The sequence below is a fragment of the Eleutherodactylus coqui genome, chromosome 4 (assembly GCF_035609145.1).
Source record: "Eleutherodactylus coqui strain aEleCoq1 chromosome 4, aEleCoq1.hap1, whole genome shotgun sequence".
NCBI classification, from domain to species: domain Eukaryota; kingdom Metazoa; phylum Chordata; class Amphibia; order Anura; family Eleutherodactylidae; genus Eleutherodactylus; species Eleutherodactylus coqui.
The window spans coordinates 169,699,780-169,722,616 of NC_089840.1; the positions used below are offsets into that span (position 1 = coordinate 169,699,780).

Here is a 22,837-nt window from a genome sequence, read left to right on the forward strand (position 1 = left end):
GCTTGGCAGCTGAACACTACAACACCACCCTCAGACGTGCCCTAGATAAAGCGGCACTACCTGTGAACCGAGCCGTTAACTACAGACCACGGCAACCTTGGCTCAGGTCCCAAAAGCGCTTCATCTAGCGGTGCTCTAGGTGCGCCGAGCGGCTGTGGAGAAAGTCAAAGCTGCCGGCAGACTTCCTCCACTTCAAATTGATGCTTAAAACTTATAACCTAGCCCTCCACCACGCCAAACAAGTTTATTTCACCTCCCTTGTCTCCTCACTATCCTGCAACCCCAAATGATTCTTCGACACCTTCCACTCCCTCTTCAGCCCCAAGGAACAGCCCCCCGTGACGGATCTGAGTGCTAGAGAACTAGCCGCCTATTTTAAAGAAAAAAAATAGACACCATCCGAAAACAAATCTCAGAAAACTGCATGGCTATCCCTGATCCCAGTCTCCTCAGCACTGCATCCATCACCTATTCACTTTCAATGTTAGAACCAACAACAGAGGAAGAGGTCTCCAGCCTGCTTTCTGCTGCTCGCCACACTGCCTGCGCTAGCGACCCTCTCCCCCTCACCTCCTGCAGTCCCTCTCTCTGGCTGTCATCACCCAACGCACCATGATCTGCAACCTCTCCCTAACCTTTGAGACCTTCCCTTCCTCATTTAAACACTCCATCATATCCCCGCTGCAGAAAAAAACAACAACCCTCAACCCGAATGACACTGGCAACTATCGACCTGTTTCAAACCTCCTTGTTATCTCCAAATTACTAGAACACCTGGTCTACTCCCGCCTAAGACGCTTTCTCTCTGACAACTCTCTCCTCCATCCCCTCCAGCCTGGTTTCTCTACAGTCGACTGAAACTGCCCTCACAAAAGTATCAAATGACCCGATGACAGCAAAGTCTAGAGGCGACTACTCCCTACTAATCCTCCTTGACCTCTTTGTTACAATTGACCCCCTTCTCGCTATGCTCCGCTCTATCAGCCTGAAGGACACTGCCCTCTGCTGGTTCTCCTCCTACCTCTCTGACAGCTCTTTCAGTGTTTCCTTTGCTGGCTTTATCTCCTCTCCACTACCTCTTGCTGTTGGGGTCCTGCTAAGCTTGGGCCTTGGTCCCCTTCTCTTCTATATCTACACAGCCCCAATTGGACAAACCATCCGCAAATTCGGCCTCCAATACCAACTCTACACTGACGACACCCAACTATACACCTCCTCCTGTGAGATCTCTGAGCTCTTTTACCCCGCACATCCAATCTCTGGCCCGAACATTCCACCTGCACCTCGGAAATATTGCTAAAATCCGGCCGTTCCTCACCATGGACACACTAAAGACGCTCGTTGTTGTGCTCATTCACTCCCGACTCGACTACTGCAATTTATTGGCCTTCCCCGCACCAGATTCTCCCCTCTCCAATCCATATTATACATGGCAGACAGGCTCATTTTTTATCCAGCTATTTCTCAGATGCCTCTGGACTATGCAAGCCGCTGCACTGGCTGCCCATCCACTGCAGAACTGAATTTAAACTCCTTACCCTCACCCACAAAGCTCTCCATGGCGTCACACCATCGTACATTGCCTCCCTCCTGTCCGTACACCACCCTGCCTGCACACTCCGATCCGCTACACACTCAGACTAAATATCCCTCTAATACGAACCTCACATGCTCACCTCCAGGACTTCACAAGGGCAGCACCGATCCCCTAGAATGCTCTACCCCAAGCCAGACGGAAAATCCTCGGCGCACAGAACTTCAGACGCACCTTAAAAGCGCACCTCTTCAGGGAGGCATACCAAATCTCATGACCCAGTCCCCCTGCCCCTCCCTATGGCTCCCCATACCCTCCACCCTGCTTACCTTTAATAACTGATTTCCACATATAATTCCCGTATTGCTTGTGTTCCCCCAATGCCTTATCTCTACCCTCCCCCTTGTACCTCCTGTATCACCCCCACCCCGTTTGTTTTAAACTGATTGTATATCACATATAATTGTTGTATTGTCTGTGTTTTCTCCCATGCTTGAAAGCGCTGCGAAATATGTTGGCGCTATACAAATAAAGATTATTATTATTAGGTAGGAAAATACAGAGGACACATGATAAATGTATGGGTGCTGGAGATCTGACAGTAGAGACCCTCAAGCTTCACAAGAACAGCGCACCTAGATGCCCCCAGTGAATAAAGTGGCAGTGTTCGTTGTACATTGCCCAAAATGTTTAGTTTTATAGTTTTTCTGTATTATGATTTCTAGTATATATAATACATCTGGAAATATATATCTTTAGATAGTGTTTGATATACTCTTTCATGTTAATTTGATATCCCTTAGGAGGTACTGGACAAAAAAAATAACAGTAACAAAAAAATATATATATATTATATTATTTGTCATAACCAGTACATGCTGGAATAGCTTTAAGTGAAATTGCAAAGAGACAACCATATGATGATGCTTTATTGACAAGATGTTTTTTTTTCTCTTCTTATGATTCTAACAGGACATTGTGTGATAACTTACGTAGAGAACGCGACCGCGCAGTTAGTGAACTAGCAGAGGCACTGAGAAACCTCGATGACATGCGGAAGCAGAAGAATGATGCCACACGAGAACTGAAGGAACTGAAGTGAGTTTAATAGCCCATATAAAGGGGAAAGAGGCAGCTATGTGGAGATGTATACAAATATTTGTGCCTTTGTAGAATTTCATCCAAATAGTTACAAAAAGACCAAAATGGACATTTGGTGTTCCTACAAAAAACAATCATATCTCTAAAAGTTCAGAAGCTCAAAATGAGCCTGTTTGTTCACACTGGGTTGTTTAGCAATGTAAGTGGGTAAATAATGCTTTTAGCTGTGTTACTTTTTAAAATGTTCACTACAAATTTGAGGTTTATCCTATTATATTAAAATGCTTCTGTAATACCACATATAGTCAAAGTCCTGTCAGCATGCCGAATTAGTAACAGTCCAGAAGTGTTGGTTCTTTTTACCGTTTTTCAGTAGAACATCCACAGAAATTCTCTATTTGCATTTTAACTTCACAAAGTTATAAGGGGTTTTCTCAAATACCCTTTTCCCTATGTCTGATCCCAAGACTGATGCACTTGAATACCCCATGTGAATGGAGAAGTTATGCGCATGGTAGACCACCGCCCCATTCCCTTGTATGGGACAGAGGGAGGTTAAAGAGCTTGGAAATGTCCTTCTTTCCTATAGAAGGGAATTGGTTTTGCATATGCATCACTGCTACAATCACCTGGGGTATTCGGGTGTGCTGCTCTCAGATTACTGTGGCTCTTAGTCCTCCTGCAGACGGGTGGAAATTCCGCGGCGGGATTTCCCGCGGAATTTCCGCCCTTGGAAGCTGCCATAGGATTGCGTTAGCAAATGCAATCTTAGGCCATCGGCTGCGGTTTCTTCACTCGAAATCCCGCGCGGCAAACTAACTGCAGCATGCTCCATTTCTGTGCGGGGCGCGGGTGAGTACGCGCTGCTCTCTGCAGGCGCTCGGGTCGGGTCCTGCGGCAAGAATTCTCGCTGCTGGATCCGACCCAGCCGTCGGACCCACAGCAATCAGACATTTTTTTAATCTGACTTTATGCCGTAAAAATGCCTAACTTGTGTTCACACTGTAAGCTGAGCAGAAACTTCACATAGAAGAGGAAAAAGCATATTTTCTGTAGACCCTTTAACCCCTTAGTGACCAAGCCTGTTTGCGCCTTAATGACCAGGCCAAATTTTGCAAATCTGACATGTGTCACTTTAACATGGAAAAACACCAGAAAGGTTTTGCATATCCAAGCGATTCTGACATTGTTTTTTCGCCACATGTTGTACTTCATTTAGTCGGAAAAAAAAGACTGATAGAATTTGTGTCTATTTATTAAAAGCTCCAAAATTGGGAAAATTTTGAAAAAATCGTCATTTTTTCACATTTCCAACTGCTATATGGCAAATATGTGCAAACATAATATAGAAATTTTTGCTAAGATATATATTTCCATCCGTTTACTTTATTTTGGGCGCACATTGGAAAAACTTTCGTTTTTTTTTTAACCATTTAGGAAACGTCCAAATTTAACATTAATTATCAGCATTTTGAGGAACACTTTGTTTTCCTACACCAAGCCAAGATTGGAAAGGCTCATAGGAGTCAAAATGATAGATACCCCCACAAGTGACCCCATTTTAAAAACTACACCCCTTAACGTATTCACTGAGGGGTGTCATTAGTATTTTAACCGCACAGTTTTTTTTCAGGAGTCAATGCACTTAGAAGAGAAAAACTAAAATTTCATATTTTTTGCAAATATGTCGTTTTAAAGACAGGACTTTTTTCTATAATACACATGAAGATGAGGATTTGCACCCCAGAATGGATACCCCTGTTTGTCCTGTGCTCAGAAGTGGCCATTGTGGCCCTATTATTACGTCTGTATGCACAATGGGGCCCAAAATGAAAGGAGCAACCGGTGGCTTTCGGAACAGAAATTTTGCTTGAAGGAGATTTAGTCCCCATTGCCCACTTGTAGAGCCCTTGAGTGACCAAAACGATGGAGAATCCCCACAAGTGACCCCATTTTGAAAAGTAGACCCCTTAACGAATTTATCTAGGGGTACGATGACTTTTTTTGACTTCACAGTTTTTGAATGAATCTTAGCCAAGTAGAAGGAAAAAAAATTATGATTTTCATTTTTTTTTGCAATTGTGTCAATTTAAAAACAGGTTTTTTTGTACGGTGTACATAGGAATGAAGACGTTCACCCCAAAATGGATACCCCCATTTGTCCCGTGTTCAGAAACATACCCATTGTGGCCCTAATCTACTTAAAGGAAACATGGCTAGGCCTATAATGGAAGGAGCACCCGTTGGATTTCAGGGTACAACGGAAGAAATTCCAGGCCCCATTGCCCACTTAGCGGCCAAAACGATAGAGAACCCCCACAAATGACCCCATTTTGAAAACTAGACCCCTTAACAAATTCATCTAGGGGTGTACTGCGTATTTTGACCCCACAGTATTTAAATGAATCTAAGCAAAGCAGAAGGAAGAAATTACGATTTTCATTTTTTGGCAATTTTGTCAATTTAAAAACTGTTTTTTTTGTACAGTGTACATAGGAATGAAGACGTTCACCCCAAAATGGATACCCCCGTTTGTCCCGTGTTCAGAAACATACGCATTGTGGCCCTAATCTACTTACAGGACACATGGCTAGGCCCATAATGGAGGGAATGCCCGCTGGATTTCAGGGTACAACTGAATAAATTCCAGGCCCCATTGCCCACTTATACGGAAAAAAAATTGACTTCCTAAAAATACCCCCCCCCCCCCCCCACCATCCCCATTTTTTGGCATTCCCTAAATATTAGATAAAAGTAATAATATAAACTGCATTTTATGTCCGAAGACAGGGGTAATTATGGAGGCTGGTTGGGATGGGCACATGGGGCAAGAATCCCCCCTCCTCTCATGCTTTTTTGGGGGTATTTCGTGATCTCAGCGGCGGGGATGGGGTGTAAAAAGTGGCGCTCTGTGAGGCTTTGTAATCTTGCTGCAAGCTGCTCCTGGAACTGCAGGAAGGCGAGCGTTCCCGGGGCTTCTTGTAAATTACGGATTACAGGTAGCGGTCTAAATAATGCCAGGCTCTCACGGCCGTATGCAGAATCCGCTTACGGAGGCCCGCAGCGGATTCCAGATGTGACCCTGTGTACAGCCGCGTAATGTACTGCGCATAACTGCCTACTCACACAGACGGTCATGCGCAGTACACCGTTTTTTGTTTATATTTCCCGCGCCGTCGCTTACAGATGACCCGGGTACCCGCAGCCCATACACAATGTGTTTGCGTATGGGCTGCGAGTATATCCGCGGTCATAGAGCACAATGGGCTCTAGGTCGCGGATATCCGCGGTAAAATATAACATGCTGTGTTCTGTTTTCTGCGAGTGGATTCCGTAATTCCGACCCGCTAATTGGGGGGGAATTGTGTAATTTAATGCATGCGATTGATCCGTGGATTACCACTGATCAAGCGCATGCAGAACCCATAATTCCTCTCCGGTCATGCGTGACCGGCCCAATGTTATATCGCTAATTTATCACGTGACCGGGGACCGATCAACGAGCTCTCCGGTCACTGCTCCAGGCTCTCGGCGACCGTTGGTTGCTGGGAGCCAGGAGATTTAAAATTTCCTGGGCTCCCCGACTCCTGCGAATGTGTCCGGCATCCTGCCGGCGGGCGCATGCGCAGCATCCGGAAGGGTCCATGAAGGATAATCGCATCTGGATTCAAATGCAGAAGCCTCTGAGAAGATGTTTCATCTCCCCTCACCGATTGCATTGGTGAGGGGAGATGAAACTTCCACTTTTTAAAGAACTTTTACGTGATTGCCATTATGCATTGGATAACGGCGATCACGTGACCAGTAACCGCATACCGCGGCTCCCCGTGACATCTCCAGGCTCTTGGCTACCTTTGGTAGCCAGCAGCAGGGATATTTTAAATTTCTTGGGCAATATTTCACTTTTGCGCATGCGTCCGCCATCATGCGGACGGGCGCATGCGCAGAAGCTGGGGTAAGGTCCACGGATCAACATCCCACCAGGGAACAAATCCGGGACCTTGGATACGTAATTTCATCCCCCTTACAGATACGATCCGTAAGGGGAGATGAAACTTTTTTTAAACTTTTTTTAACTTTTAACTTTTTTTTTTTTTTTTTTAACTTTTTTTTATCCGATGGATAACGGTGATCATATGACTGGAAACCGCATACAGGGGTCCTCAGTCATATCTCCCTGCACTCGGCTATCTGTGACAGCCGGGTGCAGGGAGATTTTGAATTTGCCGGGCTCGCCAGCCAGCGGAGGGTCCCGAGACCGGCCAGAGGACATGGAGGAAGGGGGGTGAGTATTTTCACCTTCCCTCATGGATCCGATCCATGAGGGGAGGTGAAGCTTTTCTTTTTTTACACTTTTCTTTACTTTTCCGCGATCGCCTTTTTCCATTGGATAACGGCGATCGCGGTCCCCGCTGACATCTCCTGCCTCCCGGCTACCTACAGAAGCCGGGAGCCAGGAGACTGTAAATTTCCCGGGCCGCCAGGCTTCGGGGCCCGGAGGACCAGGAGAGCGGGGAGCAGTGCGGCGGACGCGGGTGAGTAATTACAACTGCCCTGATGCATCCGATCCATCAGGGCAGCTGAATCTGTAACTTTTTTTGCACTTTTTGTAACTTTTATGCGATTGGCGCTATCCATTGGATAGCGCCGATCGCATTGCCGGGGGAAGGGGGGGGGGGGGGTCCCAGTAGCCCGGGATGACAGCTCCATGCTGTCGGCTACCTGCGGGCCGCCACGTCCAGATCCCGAGGGGCTTTATTCTCTGCAGGACACATGTTTTTACGTCCTCAGAGAATAAAGCCCACTTTGGGAGGACGCAAAAACACTATGGCCCGGTCGTTAAGGGGTTAATAAAAGTGCTGCAGCTAATATAGACACAGGAAGGCGGCAGTCGGGCTCCAGAGCCACACTCCATTTAGCATAAGTGTCCAGGATTCTACGACATAGTCCGGCAATGCAACACATTATCCTCTCCATCTTGTCTTTCCTAGATCTGAGCTCTGCCTGCACAGATTGTGACTTTCAGGGCTGCCATTACAAGTTTATGGGCACCATACAATCAAATTGTCAGTGCCACCCCTCTGAAATACCTCAAATGTATATTATAGCATATTTTAAGAATGTGCAGGAATTTCTGGACCTTTAGCAAAGAAATGGATTAACTGTTGACGGTAATTTACCCCTTAGTGACCACCCCATAGTGTTTTTATGTCCTAGTCTGCTAGGCTTTAATCCCCAGGGACGTAAAAACATGCTGCCGGTGGGGATTAAAGCCCTGCAGCCTGTGGACCTGACAGCTCCATGCTTTCGGGTTACCGGAGGTAGCTGACAACCTGGAGCTGACATCAGGGGCCATTGAAAATACTCACCCCCATCCTCCACGATGTCCCACGGAGATCTGGTCCTCCAGGACCTAACGCCGAACTTATGCGTATGTGCACCAGACATCATTTCGTCAGTCACATGCACAGAAGCCGGGAGGCCCAGGAATTTTTTTCCCCTGGAGGCGGGAAATATCACTGGGAACCATTGTGAGCAGTTCCCGGGCCCATTATCACCGTCATCCAATGGATACCTGCGATCACGAAAAAGTAAAAAAAAGGTAAAGTATCAACTGCTTTCATGGATCAGATCCCGGCAAATTTAAAAGCTCCCTGCACCCAGCTGTCAAAGATAGCCGAGTGCAGGGAGTTGTCACTAGGGACCGCTGCTGTCACTAGGGACCGCTGCTGTCACTAGGGACCGCTGCTGTCACTAGGGACCGCTGCTGTCACTAGGGACCGCTGTTGTCACTAGGGACCGCTGTATCTGGTTCCCGGTCATATGATCACTGTTAGCCATTGGATAACGGCGATCATATAAAGTTAAAAAGTGTAAAAAAAAAAGTTTAAAAAGTTAAAGTTTCGTACGCAGGGCCATGGCCGGAATCGCAGCTGAAATCTGCTGTGGGCCTCCACAAGCGGATTCCACATATGGCCGTGTGAGCCCGACATTATTCAGACCACTACCTGTAATACGTAATTTACAAGAAACCCGGGGAACGCTCGTCTTCCTGCAGTTCCAGGAGCAGCTTGTTGAACGCCTTCTGTGTGAGACCGCCGCACCTCCGCAAGCTTACGAAGCCTCACAGAGCGCCACGTTTTACAACCCATCGCCCCCACTGAGGTCAAGAAATCCCCCCCCCCCCCAAAAAAAAAAGCATGGGAGGAGGATGGATACCCGGGTTTTATTGCCCCATGTGCCCATCCCTACTGGGCCGCGGTAATTACCCCTGTCTTTGGACATACCACACAGTTTAAATTTTTACTTGCATATAAGATTTATGGAACGCCAAAGCGGGAGGGGGGCTGGGATTATTTTTAGGGAGTCAATTTTTTTTCCGCACAAGTGAGCAGTAGGGCCTGGAATTTATTCCGTTGTGCTCTGAAAGCCCAATGGGTGTTCCCCCTATTATAGGCCTGGCCATGTGTCCTATAAGCAGATTGGGGCTACAATGGGTAGGTTTCTGAACACGGGACAAATGGGGGTATCCATTTTGGGGTGCAAGTCTTCATTCGTATGTGTGCAAGTCTTCATTCGTATGTGTACTGTACAAAAAAAAAACATTTTGAAAATGACACAATTGCCAAAAAAGGAAAATCATAATTTTTCCCTCTGCTTTGCTTAGATTAATTCAAAAACTGTGGGGTTAAAATATGCAGTACATCCCTAGAGGAATTCATTAAAGGAGAAGTCCCGAGGCTGCAAGTGGGGTTATACACTTCTGTATGGCCATAATAATGCACTTTGTAATATACATTGTGCATTAATTATGAGCCATACAGAAGTTATAAAAAGTTTTTTACTTACCTGCTCCGTTGCTAGCGTCCTGGTCTCCATGGTGCCGACTAATTTTTGGCCTCCGATGGCCAAATTAGCCGCGCTTGCGCAGTCCGGGTCTTCTGCTGTTCTCTATGGGGCTCCGTGTAGCTCCGTGTAGCTCCGCCCCGTCACGTGCCGATTCCAGCCAATCAGGAGGCTGGAATCGGCAGTGGACCGCACAGAAGAGCTGCGGTCCACGAAGATAGAGGATCCCGGCGGCCATCTTCAGCGGTAAGTATTGAAGTCACCGGACCGCCGGGATTCAGGTAAGCGCTGTGCGGGTGGTTTTTTTAACCCCTGCATCGGGGTTGTCTCGCGCCGAACGGGGGGGGGGGTTTAAAAAAAAAAAAACCCGTTTCGGCGCGGGACATCTCCTTTAATGGGTCTAGTTTTTAAAATGGGGTCATTTGTGGGGTTCTCCATCGTTTTAGCGACTCAAGAGCTCTACAAGTGTGTTATGGGGCCTAAAACACCTTCAAGAAAAATTTCTGTTCTGCAAGCCACCGGCTGCTTCTTTCATTTTGGGCCCCCTTGTGCATATAGACATACTAGGGCCACAATGGGTATGTTTCTGAACACATGACAAACAGCGGTATCAATTTTGGGGTGTAAATCCTCATTTTCATGTGCACTATAGAAAAAAGACCTGCCTTTAAAATGACATATTTGCAAAAATATTAAATTTTTTCTCCCCCAAAGTGCATTAACTCCTAAAAAAAACAAACTGTGGGGTCAAAATACTCATACATTAACCCCTTAACGACCAGCCCATAATGTTTTTACGTCCTGCCCAAGTGGGCTTTATTTATTCTGTAAGGACGTAAAAACATGTGTCCTGCAGAGAATAATACCCCATGGGCACTGGACGTGACCACTCCATGCTGTCGGTGCCCGCAGGTAGCCGACAGCATGGAGCTGTCATCCTGGGCTGCGGGGACCCCCCCCCCCCCCCCCTGGCATTGCGATCGGCGCTAACCAATGGATAGTGCTGATCGCAATAAAGTGAAAAAATGTTTTAAAAAAGTTAAGGTTTCAGCTGACCTGGTGGATCGGATCTGCGGTGACTGAGTCCTCCCGGACCCGCTGCCGCTCTTCTGCGCATGCGCGCCAGACGATGATGTTATGCGCATGCGCAGAAGCCCGGGAGCCAGGAACCAGGCGATGTTACTGGGGACCGCGATGAGCAGTCCCCGGCCCCGTGATCGCCGCTATCCCATGGATAGCGGCGATCACGAAAAAGTTTTAAAAAGTTTTTAAAAAGTACAAGTTTCACCTCCCCTCATAGATCCGATCCATGAGGGGAGGGGAAAATACTCACCTCAGGTCCGCCGATGTCCCCGGTGTTCCGGGACCCGAAGTCCCCCTCTGCGCATGCGCTCCCGATGATTGACATCGGGCGCGTGCACAGAGGGGCTCGAGCCCCGGGAAATTCAAAATCCCTCTGCTCCTGGCTGCCATGTGTAGCCAGGAGCAGAGAGATTTCACCGGGGACATGATCACTGTTATCCAATGGATAACAGTGATCATGTAAAGTAAAAAAAAGGGTAAAAAAGGTGAAAAAAAAAAGGTTTTAAAAAAAGTTTAAAAAGCTTACGTTTCATCTCCCCTCACGGTTCATATCCGTGAGGGAGGATGAAAGTATGTACATAAGGTCCCCGGATTTATCCGCGGACCTTACCCCAGCTTCTGCGCACACGCCCGTCGCCAAAATGGCGGACGCATGCAAAAAAGCTGTGGATTGCCAGGATAATTGAAATTCTCCGTGCTCCTGGCTACAAAACTAAGCCAAGAGCCTGGAGATTTCACAGGGGGCCGTGGTAAGAGGTTCCTGGTCACGTGTTCGCCATTATAAAATAGATAATGGCGATCATATAAAAGTTTAAAAAAAAATTGAAGTTTCATCTCCCCTCACCGATGCGATCAGTGAGGGGAGATGAAACTTTTTACCAGAGGCCTCCGTATTTGAACCCCGACGCGATCCTCCTCCGTGAACTTACCCGGATTCTGCACATGCGACCGCCGGCAAAATGCCAGACACATGTGCAGGAGTCGGGGAGCCCAGGAAACTTAAAATCTCCTTGCTCTCAGCGACCAACGCCGAGAGCCTGGAGCAGTGACGGGCGGCCTCGTTGAGCGGTCCGCGGTAACGTAATAAAAAAGTAGTGATCTAACATAGGTCGGTCTGACATGACCTGATAGGAATTACGGATTCCGCATGCTTCTGATCCGCGGTAATACGCAGATAATGGCATTGGATTACACAATTCCGCTCACATTAGTGGGTTGAAATTGCGTAATCCACTTGCAGAAAAGAGAACGCAGCAGGTTCTATTTTACTCCGGATATCCGCAACGTAGAGCCCATTGTGCTCCATGGCCGTGGATATACTCGCAGCCCATATGCAAACACATTGTGTACGGGCTGCGGGTACCCGCGTCATCACTAAGCGACGGTGCGGGAAATACAAACAAAAAATTGTACTGCGAATAACCACCTGTGTGAGCAGGCAGTTATGCGCAGTACATTACGCGGCCGTACGCAGGGTCACAGCCGGGATCCGCTGCGGGCCTCCGCAAGCGGATTCATCCTACGGCTGCGTGAGCCCGGCGTTATTCAGATTGCTACCTATAATACATATTTTACAAGAAGCCCCGGGAACGCTCGCCTTCCTGCAGTTCCAGGAGCAGCTTGTTGAGCGCCTTCTTTGCGAGACCACCGTACCTCGGCAAGCTTTCGAAGACTCACGGAACGCTACTTTTTACACCCCATACCCGCCACTGAGGTCAAGAAATGACCCCCAAAAAGCATAAGAGGAGGGGGGGATACTGGTTTTATTGCCCCATGTGCCCATTCCAACCAGCTTCGGTAATTACCCCTGTCTTTGGAAATACCACACAGTTCACATTATTACTTTTATCTAAGATTTGGGGAAAGCCGAAAAGGGCGCGGAGGGGGGGGGGGGGGGGGATTTTAAGGGAGTCAATTTTTATTCTGTACAAATCAGCAATGGGGCCTGGAATTTATTCAGTTGTGCCCTGCAATCCAACGGGTGTTCCCTCCATTATAGGCCTTGCCATGGGCCCTGTAAGTAGATTAGGGCCACAATGGGTATGTTTCTGAACTCGCGACAAACGGGGGTATCCATTTTGGGGTGAATGTCTTCATTCCTATGTACACTGTACAAAAAAGACTGTTTTTAAATTGAAAAAAATTGCTAAAAAAATTGAAAATAGTAATTTTTTCCTTCTGCTTTGCTTAGACTCATTCAAATACTGTGGGGTCAAAATACACAATACACCCCTAGAGGATTTCGTTAAGGGGTCTAGTTTTCAAAATGGGGTCATTTGAGGAAGTTCCTTATCGTTTTGGCCGCTCAATGGCTCTATAAGTGGACGATGGGACCTGGAATTTATTCAGTTGTACCCTGAAATCCAACGGGTGTTCCTTTCATTATAGGCCTAGCCATGTGTCCTGTAAGTAGATTAGGGCCACAATGGGTATGTTTCTGAACTCGGGGCAAACGGGGGGATCCATTTTGGGGTGAACGTCTTCATTTATATGTGTGCTGTACAAAAAAAACTTTTTAAATTGCTGCAATTGCCCAAAAAATGAAAATCGTTATTTTTTTCTACTGCTTTGCTTAGATCTTTTCAAAAATTGTACGGTTAAAATACACAGTACACCCCTAGATGAACGCGTTAAGGGGTCTAGTTTTCAAAATGGGGTCATTTGTGGGGGTTCTTCATTGTTTTGGGCGCTCAAGAACTCTACAAATGTGCTATGGGGCATAAAAGGCCTGTTACAGCACTCTGCCCCCCCCCCCCGAGTGCCAGGTGGGCTGCCCTGATCTCCCCGCACCCCACTGTCCCTGCCTACTTGCCTCGGCCCTGACTAACCCCAGGCGGACAACTGGGCGGCGGTCCCTGTGCTGGCTATGGACCTGGCGACTACCTAGATGGAACTACTAACGGGACAGAGTGCCGACAGAAGAGGCAGGTGGAACAGACCAACAGAACTTACAAGCAGAGTAAGGCTGGAGATGGAGCTCACAGGCAAACTGACAGGACACTGACTAGCAACTAGAGCAGACTGAGACCGACCTGACTAGAGGCTAGCAGAACCAATAACTGGCAGTGAGCTCAGGTCACTGCCAGCCTTTTAACTTAAAGCCTCCGCCCAGGGGCGGAGAGTGGGAGGAGCCAACTCTCCCACTGTTGCATATGGAAGGTGGAGGAGAGCGGGTGGCACCCTACGGGCGGACACGCCCATGCCGCTGCACGCTGGCTGCTCCACGCCGCCGGGAGAGCCCCGACAGCAGAGCTCCGGGACGCCAGAGCCGACATCGGCACGCGCCGGCCGCGGGACCCAGCGCCGCCCTGCATGGTAACAAGGCCTTCAAGCAAAATTTATGTTCTAAAAGCCACCGACTGCTCCTTTCATTTTGGGCCCTGTTGTGCATCCAGACATCAGATTAGGGCCACAATGGGTATATTTCTGAAAACCGCACAAACAGGGGTATCCATTTTGGGGTGCAAGTCTTCATTCACATGTGTGCTGTACAAAAAAGTTTTTTTTTAATTTTTTTTTTTAACCAAATAATTTTTATTATGTTTTTGATTCCACATATTACAGATGTATGACAATAAACAATTAATATATAACAGTGTATATCCAGATTATCATTTTGATTATTGAAGCAATAATCTGTAACTAGTTATTCATAGCACATATGGAATACTTTCAATTATAGTAATAAAACATCCAAACTAATAAAACTAAAACAATTGTTGTATAGAAAGAAAGCGCAGCCACAACTTCCATCTAGCGTCAAAATTGTGTCTGTCGTTATTGTTGCTGGCAATAATTTTCTCAAGAGTATAATCGATATATATAAAGACGAAAGCCCTCACTGACTCACTGATTCACTGATTCACTGACTCACTGATTCACTGACTCACTGACTCACTGACTCACTGACTGACTCACCGACTGACTGACTCACTGACTCACTGACTGACTGACTGACTCGCCAAAAGTTCTCCAGCTTCCCGATGTCGTAGACACATGAATTTTGGCACAAGCATAGATTATCTCCAAAATAGGAAAAGTAATTGGGTCCCAACTCGATTATTCAATTCTAGCGCAAAAGAATTAGCGTCAAAATTTAACGTACATAATCTAAATCTCTCACTTCCCAATGTCATAGAAACTTAAGATTTGGCACGGGCATTAAATATGTCGTAAATAGGAAAAGTTAATAGGACCCAACTTGATTAATCAATTCTATGCGCAAAAGAATTAGCGTCCAAATTCTATGTACGTAATCTAATTCTCTCACTTCCCGGTGTCATAGAAACTCAAAATTTGGCAGAAGCATTGATTATGTCATAAATAGGAAAAGCTAATGGGTCCCAACTCGATTATTTAATTCTATGCGCAAAAGAATTAGCGTCCAAATTTTACGTACGGAATGTAATTTTCTCACTTTCCGGTGTCATAGAAACGTGAAATTTGGCACGGGCATTGATTATGTCATAGAAAGGAAAATTTAATTGGTCCCAACTCGATTATTCAATTCTAAGCACAAAAGAATTAGCATCCAAATTTTACGTACATAATCTAATTCTCTCATTTGAAATTTGGTAAGAGCATTGATTATTATGTCATAAATAGGAAAAGCTAATGGGTCCCAACTCGATTATTCAGTTCTAAGCGCAAACAATTTAGCGTCCAAATTTTACGGGAAATACTCTCCTCTTTGCACTAATCTCCTTTGCTATCTTCTTTTCAAGCTTTAACACTTTCTTCCAACGCCCAGGCCCAACACACTCCATCCACATCAGCCCCTCCCTCCATCCACATCAGCCCCTCCCTCCTTTCCTCACCTATGTATGGCTCCCATGCACTGTTCAACTTCCTAAGACGCCTTCAGCCCCCCAATACTGCAAAGAAACACCTCAGCCACCCACACAAATCCCCTAACCATGCGCTCACCTTTGCTACCCTGCTACTCCTAGCTGCAGGGGACATATCCCCCAACCCAGGCCCACCCCGTACTGTTCTCTACCAAAATGCCCCCCCCTGCCCCATTCAAATGCGCCCTATGGAACTCCCAATCTGCATGTAACAAACTCCCAACTATCCATGACCTTTTCACCAGTAAACGCTTGAACTTGCTCACCCTCACGGAAACCTGGATACAGCAGTCCGATTCTACCTTCCCCGCTGCATTGTCCTATGATGGCCTGCAGTTCTCCCACACTCCCAGATCGGATGACAGACGCGGCGGAGGAGTAGGCATCATCCTCTCCCCAAACTGTACCTTCCAGGTCATTCCCTCAGCTCCCTCGCTTACCTTCCACTCCTTTGAAGTCCACACCCTGCGACTCTTCCGCCCACTGCCTCTGAGTGTCGCAGTTATTTACTGCCCCCCAGGTCCCACCCGACTGTTCCGAGACCACTTTGCTGCTTGGCTCCCCCATTTCCTATCCTGTGAAATCCCAACCCTCATCCTTGGTGATTTCAACATCCCTACTAACGACTCATCTGTCTCCTGGCTTTTAACACTTACCTCCTCCCTTGGCTTATCACTAATCTCTGACTCCCCCACTCATAGAGATGGTAACACTCTCGATTTAGTTTTCCTCCGTCTCTGCTCTGCTTCCCCCTTTACTAACTCGCCACTTCCACTCTCAGATCACAACCGTCTCTCTTTCTCCATCAGGCACCCTAGCATCTCTCCTGACCCTCCTATCTATCGCACCTCTAGGAACCTCCAGTCTGTCCGCACTAAACAGTTTGCCGAAACTATTCAGTCCTCCCTATCCCCTATCTCTCGCCTCCCCTGCCCTAACCTGGCAGCTGAAAACTACCACATCACCCTCAGCCGTGCCCTGGATGAAGCGGCACCACCCGTGACTCGAGCCGTCAAACACAGACCACGGCAACCCTGGCTCACGTCCCAAACGCGCTTCATCCGGCGGTGCTCTAGGTGCACCGAGCGGCTGTGGAGAAAGTCAAAGCTGCCGGCAGACTTCCTACACTTCAAATTCATGCTTAAAACTTATAACCTAGCCCTTCACCATGCCAAACAAGTTTATTTCACCTCCCTTGTCTCCTCACTATCCCACAACCCCAAACAACTCTTTGAGACTTTTCACTCCCTCCTCAGCCCCAAAGAACAGGCCCCTGCGACACACCTGACTGCTGGAGAACTAGCTGCCTATTTCAAAGAAAAAATCGACAACATTTGAAAAGAAATCTCTGAAAGCTGCATGGTTAGCCCCGATCCCAGTTTCATCAGCACTGCATCCAGCACCTACTCGCTATCTAAGCTAGAACCAACGACAGAGGAAGAAGTCTCCAGGCTCCTTTCCGCTGCCCGCCCCACCACCTGCGCTAGCGACCCTCTCCCCTCTCACCTCCTCTGGTCCCTTTCCCCAGCTCTCATTACTCACCTCACTACAATCTGCAACCTCTCCCTAACCTCTGGCACTTTTCCCTCCTCATTCAAACACTCCATTATATCCCCTCTGCTTAAAAAACCAACCCTGGACCCAACTGATGCTGCCAACTACCGACCCGTCTCAAACCTCCCCTCCATCTCCAAATTACTGGAACGCCTGGTCTACTCCCGCCTTACTCGCTTTCTCTCTGACAACTCGCTCCTCGACCCCCTCCAGTCTGGCTTCCGCTCTCTACACTCGACCGAAACTGCCCTTACAAAAGTAACAAATGACCTGATGACTGTAAAGTCGAGAGGTGATTACTTCCTACTAATCCTCCTTGACCTGTCTGCTGCATTTGACACTGTCGACCATAATCTCCTTCTCACTATGCTCCACTCTATTGTTCTAAAGGATACTGCTCTCTCCTGGTTCTCTTCCTACCTCTCTGACCGCTCTTTCAGTGTTTCCTTTGCTGGTTCTATCTCTGCTCCACTTCCTCTTGCTGTTGGGGTACCCTAGGGCTCGGTCCTTGGTCCCCTTCTCTTCTCTATCTATACTGCCCCAATTGGACAAACCATCCACAAATTCGGCCTCCAATACCATCTCTACGCTGACGACACCCAACTATACACCTCCTCTCGTGAGATCTCTGGACTATTCCTCCAAAATATCACCGACTGTCTGTCCGCTGTCTCTAACACTATGTCCTCCCTTTTGCTCAAACTAAACCTCTCTAAAACTGACCTTCTTGTCTTTCCACCTTCTAACCGACCTCCCCTCAACATCTCCATTCCAGTGTCTGGCACCATCATAACCCCCAGACGGCATGCCCGATGCCTTGGGGTCACACTGGACTCTGACCTCTCCTTTGCCCCCCATATCCAATCTCTGGCCCAAACATGCCACATGCACCTCAGAAATATTGCTAAAATACGTCCGTTCCTAACCACGGACACGCTAAAGACACTCGTGGTTGCCCTCATCCACTCCCGGCTTGACTACTGCAACTCGCTACTCATCGGCCTCCCCCGCACTAGACTTGCTCCACTCCAATCCATACTAAATGCAGCAGCTAGACTCATTTTTCTATCCAGTCGTTATTCAGACGCATCTGCATTATGCCAGTCGCTGCATTGGCTGCCCATCCACTGCAGAACTAAATTTAAACTCCTCTACCTCACTCACAAAGCTCTGCATGGCGCTGCGCCACCATACATTGGCTCCGTACTGTCAGTTCACCACCCAGCCAGCTCACTCCCATCGGCTAACACACTCAGACTAAACACCCCTGTAATACAAACCTCACATGCTCGCCTACAGGACTTCACCAGAGCAGCACCCATCCTCTGGAATGCTCTACCCCAAGGCATCCGGACAATTCCCGATGCACGAAATTTCAGACGTGCCTTAAAAACGCACCTCTTTAGCGAAGCATACCAAATCTCCTGACCTAGTCCCTCGCCCCTCCCTATGGTGCCCCACCCTGTTTGCCTTCTAATAAATGATCTGTACATAAAATTTCTTATTGGCTGTGTTCCCCAACCCCTGCACCTCCTGTACCACCCTCAACCTATTTGTGTCTAACCCAATGTACCTCACATTGTATTTGTTGCAATTGTTGTATTGTTTTGCATTTATCCATGCCTGAAAGCGCTGCGGAATAAGTTGGCGCTATACAAATAAAGATTATTATTATTATTACGTACGGAATCTAATTCTCTCACTTTCCGATGTCATAGAAATTTAAAATTTGGCACGGGCATTGATTATGTCATAAATAGGAAAAGTTAATGGGTCGCAACTAGATTATTCATTTCTAAGCGTGAAAGAATTAGCGTCCAAATTTTACGTACGGAATCTAATTCTCTCACTTCCCGGTGTCAGAGAAATTGAAATTTGGCACGGGCATTGATTATGTCATAAATAGGAAAAGTTAATGTGTCCCAACTCGATTATTCATTTCTAAGCGCAAAAGAATTAGCGTCCAATTTTTACGTACGTAATCTAATTCTCTTACTTCCCGATGTCCTAGAAATTTAAAATTTGGCACGGGCTTTGATTGTCATAAATAGGAAAAGTTAATGGGTCCCAACTCGATTATTCAATTCTAAGCGCAAAAGAATTAGGGTCCAAATTTTACGTACTGAATCTCAATCTCTCACTTCCCAATGTCATAAAAACTTGAAATTTGGCACGAGCATTGATTATGTCATAAATAGGAAAAGTTATTGGGTCCCAACTCGATTATTCAATTCTAAGCGCAAAAGAATTAGGGTCCAAATTTTACGTACTGAATCTCAATCTCTCACTTCCCAATGTCATAAAAACTTGAAATTTGGCACGAGCATTGATTATGTCATAAATAGGAAAAGTTATTGGGTCCCAACTCGATTATTCAATTCTAAGCGCAAAAGAATTAGGGTCCAAATTTTACGTACTGAATCTCAATCTCTCACTTCCCAATGTCATGAAAACTTGAAATTTGGCACAAGCATTGATTATGTCATAAACAGGAAAAGTTATTGGGTCCCAACTCGATTATTCAATTCTAAGCGCAAAAGAATTAGGGTCCAATTTTTACGTACTGAATCTAAATCTCTCACTTCCCAATGTCATAAAAACTTGAAATTTGGCACAAGCATTGATTATGTCATAAATCGGAAAAGTTTATGGGTCCCAACTCGATTATTCAATTTTAAGCGCAAAAGAATTAGCGTCCAAATTTTACATACGTAATCTAATTCTCTCACTTCCTGATGTAATTTTATATAAAGGAAACGTCGCATGGTTACCTCCATGTGGTGTTTCCTGGGTAACGCAAAGAACCATGCAAAATGGTGAACATATTTTTTTCCTCGGTATCTCTAAAGTAACCACGACTTCATAAGATTTTCCATGTGAACACTAAATAAACACCAGTACCAAATTAACTCGGGCGAAGCCGGGTATATCAGCTAGTGATCTATAGTAGTTTAAATTAATTCGGTAGAGCTAGGAGTGTGTTTTGATTTCCACTTTTTAGTAATTATTAGTTTTGCCGTAAGTAAACAATGGCATACCCATTTCCTGTATTCATGTGGTATAAGATTACATTCCAGCAGCAACAGGGCTAGTTTTGGGTTCTGGGGAATTTTGATACCAATTACCTCATAGATCATTAAGAAGGCTTCTTTCCAATAGGATTGGATTAAGGGACATTCCCAAAAAATGTGTTATATATTTCCCTCTCCTCCGCATTCAAAAAAGCTGTTTTTAAATTTACAGAATTGCCAAAAAGTTGAAAATCACAATTTTTTTCCTTTTGCTTTGCTTGAATTCATTCAAAAACTGTGGCATCAAAATAGGTAGTACACCCCTAGATAAATTCGTTAGGAGTCTAGTTTTCAAAATGGGGTCATTTGTGGGGGTTCTCTATTATTTTGGGCGCTCAAGAACTCTACAAGTGTGCTATGGGGCCTAAAAGGTCTTCAAGCAAAATCTATGTTCTGAAAACCACCGATTACTCCTTTCATTTTGGGACCCGTTGTGCATGCGGACATAAGATTAGGGAAACAATGGGTATATTTCTGAAAACAGCACAAACGGGTATCCATTTTGGGGTGCAAGTCTTCATTTATATGTGTGCTGTACAAAAAAAGCGGTTTTTAAAATGACAGAATTGCCAAAAAACGAAAATTACAATTTTTTCCTTTTGCTTTGCTTGAATTTATTCAAAAACTATGGGGTCAAAATGGACAGAAAACCCCTAGATAAATTTGTTAAGGGGTCTAGTTTTCAAAATGGGGTCATTTGTGGGGGTTTTCTATGGTTTTGGGAGCTTAAGAACTTCACATGTGTGCTATGGGGCCTAAAACGCCTTCAAGCAAAATTTCTGTTCTGAAAGACACTGACTACTCCTTTCATTTTGGGCCCCGTTGTGCACTCAGATATAAGATTAGGGCCACATTGGGTATATTTTTGAACACAGGACAAACAGGGGGATCCATTTTGGGGTGTGAATCCTCATTTTCATGTAAACTATAGAAAAAAATATGTCTTTAAAATGACATATTTGCAAAAATGTAAAATTTTACTTTTTCTCCTCTAAATTGAATTAATTCCTGAAAAAAAACTGTGGGGTCAAAATACTCATGACACCCCTCAGTAAATACATTAGGGGTGTAGATTTTAAAATAAGGTCATTTGTGGGGGTATCTATTATTCTGACACCTATGAGCCTTTGCTATCTTGGCTTGGTGCAGGAAAATAAAGTATTCTTCAAAATGCTGAAAAGTAATGTTAAATTTGTACGTCTCCTAAATGGTTAAAAAAACATAAGTTTTTCAAATGTGCATTCAGAATAAAGTAAATAGATGGAAATATATATCTTAGCAAATTTGTACATTATGTTTGCACATATTTGATATATTACAATTGAAAATGTGAAAAAACGGTAATTATTTCCAAATTTTCCCAATTTTGTCGGTTTTAATTAATATACACAAATTCTGTTGGTCTATTTTTTCCACCTAAATGAAGTACAACATGTGGCGAAAAAACAATGTCAGAATCATTTGGATATGCAAAACCTTTACAGAGAAGGGCAACTAAACTAATACATGGAATGACGGGACTGGAATACCCAGAGAGGCTATCCAAATTGGGTCTATTTACTCTAGAAAAAAGAAGGTTAAGAGGGGACCAAATAACTATGTATAAGTACATGAGGGGACAACACATGGATCTCTCCCGCGATCTGTTTACACCAAGGACCACGACGGTAACAAGAGGACATCCGCTATGATTAGAGGAAAGTAGGTTTCATCACCAACATAGAAGGGGATTCTTTACTGTAAGAGCAGTGAGACTATGGAACTCTCTACCGGAGGAAGTAGTGATGGCAAAATCCACAGAGGCGTTTAAAAGGGGACTTGATGTCTTTCTGGAGAAGGATATTACAGGATATAAATCTTAGGTTAATTGTTAATCCGGGTATATAGGCAGGTAGGAACTATTAGAGGTTGATCCAGGGAACAGTCTGATTGCCATTAGGGAGTCGGGAAGGAATTTTTTCCCCGAAAGGGCTAATTGGTTTCTGGCCTTGGGGTTTTTTGCCTTCCTCTGGATCAACAAAGTAGGATAGACAGGCTGGACTAGATGGACAATGTCTTCATTCAGCCTTACATACTATGTATGTTACTATGTTAAAGTGTCACATGTCAGATTTACAAAATTTGGCTTGGTCTTTAAGGTGCAAACAGGCTTGGTCACTAAGGGGTTAAAGTTTTCTGCATCCCCTCATATACTTTATGCATCACTAACGAGTTAAAAATATATTTACCTATCCTTTATGTTCAGTGGTCTTCTGCATTGTTCACTGGAGAAGCAGATGCTGCTGAGAGATGTCATTAGGCTCTTCCCATCTGCTTAATAGAGAGTATTGTGCCCATGTCTGACTGCAAGCATCGGTGGAGAAGAGCCTTCTCAGACAACCATTTTTCCTTTTATGCCGTTGCCAAGAAGCGTTGCCGTGTTTTCCTATTGAAAAAACAATGACCTAACTGAATATTATCACAATTTTTTTTCTATCTCTACCTTCAGAGAAAAGATGGATAACCACATTGAAAAAGAAGCCCGTTTCCGGCAGCTTATAGCCCATAGTTCCCACGACTCTGCCATTGACACAGACTCGTTGGAGTGGGAGACAGAAGTGGTGGAATTCGAGCGTGATAGGGTGAGTCACCTTGAGTTAATAAATTGGAAGGATTTCCTATTTCTGTTTAACTTCTGTTGGTTTTATTTATATCATTTCACATTTCTGCGCTGCTTTTTTGTGCTTATGCTCTACTCTTCCCTGTAGCACTTTAGTCTAAACTTAAATGTAGTAATTAAACTAAAATTAAATGAATAAATT

At 45.5% G+C, this 22,837-nt stretch overlaps 1 protein-coding gene across 2 annotated transcripts in view; it reads left to right on the plus strand.

The window, feature by feature from the left end:
- The window catches only part of DLG5 (discs large MAGUK scaffold protein 5), a 174,121-nt gene that overhangs the window by 68,081 nt on the left and 83,203 nt on the right, over window positions 1-22,837 (plus strand). For both annotated transcript variants that reach the window (XM_066600370.1, XM_066600371.1), the window contains exons 10-11: window positions 2,507-2,632; window positions 22,525-22,657. In XM_066600370.1, the coding sequence (XP_066456467.1) occupies window positions 2,507-2,632; window positions 22,525-22,657 (259 nt within the window). The remainder of the gene's footprint in view (window positions 1-2,506; window positions 2,633-22,524; window positions 22,658-22,837) is intronic.